At 35.8% G+C, this 5,995-nt stretch overlaps 1 protein-coding gene across 1 annotated transcript in view; it reads left to right on the forward strand.

Moving 5' to 3' along the window:
* The window catches only part of LOC141332284 (protein mono-ADP-ribosyltransferase PARP14-like), a 15,641-nt gene extending 11,777 nt beyond the window's left edge, over positions 1-3,864 (forward strand). Inside the window, exons 11-15 of the mRNA XM_073837413.1 lie at positions 8-438; positions 740-977; positions 1,075-1,211; positions 1,746-1,923; positions 2,808-3,864. Coding sequence (XP_073693514.1) covers positions 8-438; positions 740-977; positions 1,075-1,211; positions 1,746-1,923; positions 2,808-3,088 — 1,265 coding nt within the window. The 3' untranslated portion in view covers positions 3,089-3,864. The remainder of the gene's footprint in view (positions 1-7; positions 439-739; positions 978-1,074; positions 1,212-1,745; positions 1,924-2,807) is intronic.
* The last annotated feature ends 2,131 nt before the right edge of the window (positions 3,865-5,995 follow it).

Genomic DNA, 5,995 nt, shown 5'->3' on the forward strand with positions numbered 1-5,995 from the left:
CTTTCAGCTCCTGCACCACTAGTACCTACCAGTGCGACCAGAAGAGGGCGCAGTGCAACCTCTATCAGACAAGGGACTTCAACTAGAATGAGCAGATCATATTCATTACCAGGAGCTCTTAACTTGAGTGCTTTAGCGACATCTTTGCCTGACACAGAGAGCAGAGTAGTATTTCTGGTCATTGGTCATTCTGATGCTGATGTGTCTGATGCCTGTAGACAACTTAAGAGGGCGTATGACAACCAGTGCTCCATGCTAACTTTATCTCCTGATGAGATCAAATACCTCACTTCGGATGATATGGACCAGTTTATCTCTACAGTGGATTTACTGCACCTGCAGGTAGAAACAAACACTTCTGAAGAATGGGTTGTAAAAGGACTGAAGGATGGAGTGAATGAGGTGGCTAAACTGGCAAAAGATGCAGTTCTGAGAGAGGTGAGAAAGCATATAATTTGCAATAAATGTATTTAGATATAATGCATATATAATTAAGTATAAACTTGAGCTAATCCCTTGAGCATACAATGCATATAAATTGCCTTTAGTATGATTAAATACAATGCATAAATACATTTAAAAATACTTTTGAGCCAATCATTTGAGCTTAAAATGCATAACATTTGCATTTAATATAATTGAATATAACATGTTTAATATGTTTAAATATAATGCATATATAATTAAAATATAATGTTTTTATATGTTGCATTAAATTTCCCCCCCTCCAAACTCTAAGTCAAAAGAGAAGGACCAGGACCTCCTCTTCAGTCAAGTCACATGGTGTATTCTGGGACAACATGGTGTTTGGCAGAAGGTTCCCAAAGACATGAATTTTAAGCTTGAGCACAAAGATGTGAAAGATGGTTATGTGGACGCACAGGGTGTGAAATGGACTGTGGATTTGCGAAGGATGGAGGCCACATCATGTGTTTCAGGACAGGTGACCGCTCTCAAACGACTAGTGAACCTATCGGGTAAGGGACTGCTTTCATGATAGGACAAAATATAACCGTTATGTTATGTTTGATACTGTGTCGCATAAAATCTGCATCTCACTATTTTGCATCTCAGACTTTGCTTTGCCCATCTACTGGGACGACATGAATCAAAGTAAAGCCTTTAAGGTGATAGAACTAGATCAGTCATCTACAGAGTACCAGGATGTGAAGGCGGACTTCAAGAAGACTGTCTCAAAAACAGTGCTAAAGGTTTGCCACCTAACACAATCAACAAAAAAACATCCTGAAGAAATCTGTAATGCCTTAATTCATATTATAAAACAAATAGTTCCGGTCCTTGATTCTGATTGGTTGAGCCGTGTTCTAAGCTGTTGTAAATTACTCTACAAACATACACCTTTGTTTACATCTGTGTGTTTCTCGGCGACCACTTTGCTGCAACCACAACCATTTTTGAGGAACAACATTGTTTGCCGAAAGAATATTTTTTTTATTAATATCATAACACCTTATTTGCTCAGTTTTATTCTGTGAAACCTTGCTACATATACGGAATACCCATTTTATAAAAGCAATAAGCCCTGTGAAGCCGTAGTTTACAGTTAATTGATAACAGCTAAGAGGCATTGTTAGGCACGACGAGAAGCTTATTGTTTTATTCAAATGTGTTATGATTAAATTCAGCAAACTCAATGTAGGTTAAATCAAGGGCCAGACTGGACTAACCGTTGCTTAGTTGGTTTGTTACTGAACCGTGTTTTGATTTTGTTTGTATTTCAATAGATTGAGCGCATACAGAACGTTAATCTTCGGCGGCTATACGAAGTGCGTAAAACAGAGCTGGAGGACAGAAATGATTCTAAGGGAGCAGCAGAGAAGATCCTTTATCACGGCACATCAAAGGAATCCTGCTCATCCATCATGAAGACAAACTTTAACCGCAGCCTTGCTGGGCAAAATGGTAATTATGTTCATTAAAGGTTCATTCATTTAAAAAATAGTCTAGCCAAATTTGTCATTATTTTTGGTTGATGTATATACCATAAAATACGATGTATTTGTGTTTGGCAGATAGTTTTTTAATTCCATAATGGAACAATACTGTACACTGTAAAAAGTTTTCACCAGTTTCAACTTAAAATCTTAAGTTTAGCAGCTGCCTTAAAATGTTAAGTTAAATCAGCTTAAGTCATTTAAACTCACAAGTTAAATCAACTCATTTTTATTGTAATAAGTTAAAATGTAGTTTAAGGCTGATTTAACTTAACTTAAGGCAGCTGCTGAACTTAGGTTTTTAAGTTAAATATGGTGAAAACTTCTTACAGTGAAGAAGTTGCTATCTAAAGTGTAAAAATGTTTATTTATTCAGAGTAAAAAAAAAATTCAATCTGATTTTCAATTTATTTCCACTTATTTTAGTAAGTAAAATAAATTGCATGTATATATCAACTATTAATATTTCATATTACATTGTTCCAAACCTGTTTACTGGTCATTTTGAATGTGTTTTTTTTAAACATTGCAGCTCTTTTCCAATCAATGCTGGTTGACAGTGACAATGGTTGTAAATGTCCAAAAATGACTAAAAGCACTGTAAAGTTAATATGACTTACTCATAGTCTTCTGAAGTCATAAAATAACTGTGGGAGGACCAACCCTAAAGTTAGCTTGCTGTTTGCTGTTGTCATTTTTGAACATTACCTTTATTTCATTGGATTCACTTCCTCTTTATAGTTTAATATCTACCAAATTGCCAAATGATTATGCTCTGATTGACTCATTTGTTGTTTAGTTTGCAGACTAATCTATTAATTGATACTGATGACCATTTTTGTCCCTTCTCAGCCACCGCCTACGGTCATGGAACATACTTTGCTGTGAATGCCAGCTACTCTGCCCATCCTACCTATGCGGTTCCTGCAGCAGATGGGACTCAGTGCATGTTTGTGGCTCGTGTGCTTACAGGTCATTGCGCTCTGGGTCAAACAGGCATGAGGACGCCCCCTGTTCGTGCGGCACCTGACCAGCTCTATGACAGTGTGGTGGATAATATATTGAATCCCACCATGTTTGTGGTTTTTCATGACTGCCAGGCTTATCCAGACTACCTCATCACATTCATATGAACTTTACAAACGCCAACTCTTGCCTTAGATCTAGATGATTTATAAAGTGTCATAAGTTGATTTGACATATTTTGAAATATTTTTACTCAAGAGAGTTTGATTTAGTTAGTTACCACATATCTTCTGTATTCTATAACAAACTAGTGCTCAGATGATATGAGTGTTTTAGTGACCAATATAATGCAGATTATGGAATTTAATGATAGCAAAAAAAAAGTTTTTTACTAAATGTAGAAATTCACAAGAATGTATGAGCAGAAAATGTGCAATACCAATTGACAAAGCTCTCTGTGGATTATAGAAAAGTAAAATACCGTGAGTCGCATGTAGTTATAGACATAAAAAGATTAATCTGTTGCTTGTGCAAACCACAGAAGTGACATGCAATTATGAAATTTATCTTCATGGTGATTGATTTATCACCATTGAAAAACAGGATCTTTGAAATGTGTTTCGGACATATTCCAACTCGTCCTTCTCAGTGCCCATGTCCACTTCAGACTCTTCGCTGTCATGAAGAAACCATTTGACATTGTTTTTAATGAAACATGAGTTTGTGCAATTTGCAGACGCAGCTATGCAATTCTTTCAAACATCTATCTAAGCACTTCAGGGAAACTTATGAATCTATAAAAACTCTCTATATTATATGAAAAACAGTTGTTCTTTTCTTGTAGTATTTGCTTTAATTTCTAAATCCATCTAAAATCCATTTATAAATCCATTCACAATTTATCTAACAGATGTTGTAATGTTTGCATAATGAATTGTGATTGGTTAGTAGTGAACTGTCCTTGTCCTGTCCGCTTGTTATTATACACACATACTACAACAATAAAAAGATTTTTAACGAGAAGACTGAATGGGTTGAGGTGTTAAAAGAAGTAGCTCATACCAAAATGATAATTCTGTCATATTCACTGTTAACATCTGTCAGTCAAGCACTGTAAAAGGAGCATAAAAGTAGTGTACGTGACTTGTATGCATTATTCCAGTCCTTCCTAAGTTATAGGATAGTTCTGTGTGACAAACAGGACTAAAGTTAAGTTATTCACTGAAAATCTTTCCTTCAGTATATAGCGTAATAGACATTAGTCAGGTTAGAGGCCATACTGAATTTTACACAGATTAAACCGAGCCTGGGAAGGATAGACATAAAATGGGACACACTGTATTAAGGTCCTAGATCACGTAATTTTCACAATTGTTTATGGAAGTTTTGCTTACAGAAATCTTTACGAAAAGACATTTTGTCAGCTGAACAATCCACTCAACGCTACTTTAAAACTTTTGCCGTTATTTGCTTTCACACCTCAAATAAAGTAGAAAAATACAGCTGGATATGTTATTTGTGGCAGCTCATTGATACCTGGCCACTTGTTTGTACCAATTAAGCTCATTCATTTATTTGATCGCACTCCCCTGCATCCTTGTTCGACATCTTTAATAGTAAGGAAATTTCAAGTTGACTCATTCAAGTCAAGTTATTTATTTGTATAGCATCCACATTGCACACCATTTCAAAGCGGCTTTATAGTAAGTTATTCTTTTACCTCTATACTGGCTTAAGGCAAGATACTGCAGTTGAATAAGGTAAGAAAAAAAAACTAACAGTTATCACCTTACTTACCCAGTTGATTGATTACATTAATAATTGCAAACATTTTTTGTATTACAAGTTTTTCTAAAATGTTAGGTTTTAATATGCAAATGAGGCATTATTTAATGAAATATGCAATAATTTGCATACATTTTTAGTACAAAAATCTAAACACTGGATGAAGTCATTTTCAAAATTCTTGTTTCTTTTTTTTACATTTTAGAGTCAAATGTTTTTACAGAGGGAATCCCATTTTGTCACTCCATAATTCAGGAAAAAAAACTAAGAACAGACAGAAAACAATGTTTTTTGGTTTTTTTTTTTTTTTTTTTACATTTTTGAGGGAATAAAACATATAAAATCAAGCAAATTGTATATGAACAAATCCCTCTGTAAAAACCTTCAGAATATAGACAGGAATAAAAATGTTAAGTTTGGTGTGTGTAAGTGCTACTCAAGTGGAGATGTATGGCTCAGTGTAGGAGAAAAAAATCATTTTGAGAAAATGGCCCTTAAAAATATGCATTGTAATTGAAATCTATTGACACAAACAGATACAGTGCTATAAAAGAAACGCTTAACAGTTTCTTTTGGGTGTTTTCTTTCCACTAGTCTGAAAAAACACTCAAGCCCAAAATCTCAAACTTGACCAGTGCATGAAAAAATCAGTGTTTTTGCCTGCAGTGTCTCCCCTTAATGCTTCAACAACTTTTTCCACTATTATTCCACTACTGGCCCTTTAAATGAAAGTTAGAAAAAGGAAATGACATCATATCAAATGGCTGGGCGGGCGGGGGAGGTATTCTGGGATACTGGCGGACCCAACAGCAGTGGAGAGGCGGTTGGCACGACTGTACTGTGACTGGACCGGAGATGGAAGAAGGAGATAGAAGAGGTCGAGATAAGGAGAAAGGTGGGGTCGGGAAACAGGTAGGGAGTAAAAATGGCAATCTGAAAAAGAAAAGAAAAGCTAGCTTGCTGGGTGTTAGTAGTAGCTTGGATTTGAGTGGAGAGGAAAGTGATATGTGTACATTAGAAGAAGGAGAAGCTGAAGAATACAAAGTAGTTATGAAGTTAAGGGGCGACGGTGGAGTGGAAGGAGTAAACCCGGTCAGATTAACAGTGGCTTTAAAGAAAGCGATTGGAGATATAATTTCAGCAAGGATGCTAAGAAATGGAAGATTATTGATTACTTGTAAGGATGAGGGTCAGAGAGATCGAGCTCAAAAGCTGGATAGATTGGGGCAGTTTCAGGTGGAAAGTGTTGGCCTGAAAATGGAGTAAGGGGGTGATTACAGGTATTCCGG

The sequence above is a fragment of the Garra rufa genome, chromosome 3 (genome assembly GCF_049309525.1).
Source record: "Garra rufa chromosome 3, GarRuf1.0, whole genome shotgun sequence".
Classification (NCBI taxonomy): Eukaryota; Metazoa; Chordata; class Actinopteri; order Cypriniformes; family Cyprinidae; genus Garra; species Garra rufa.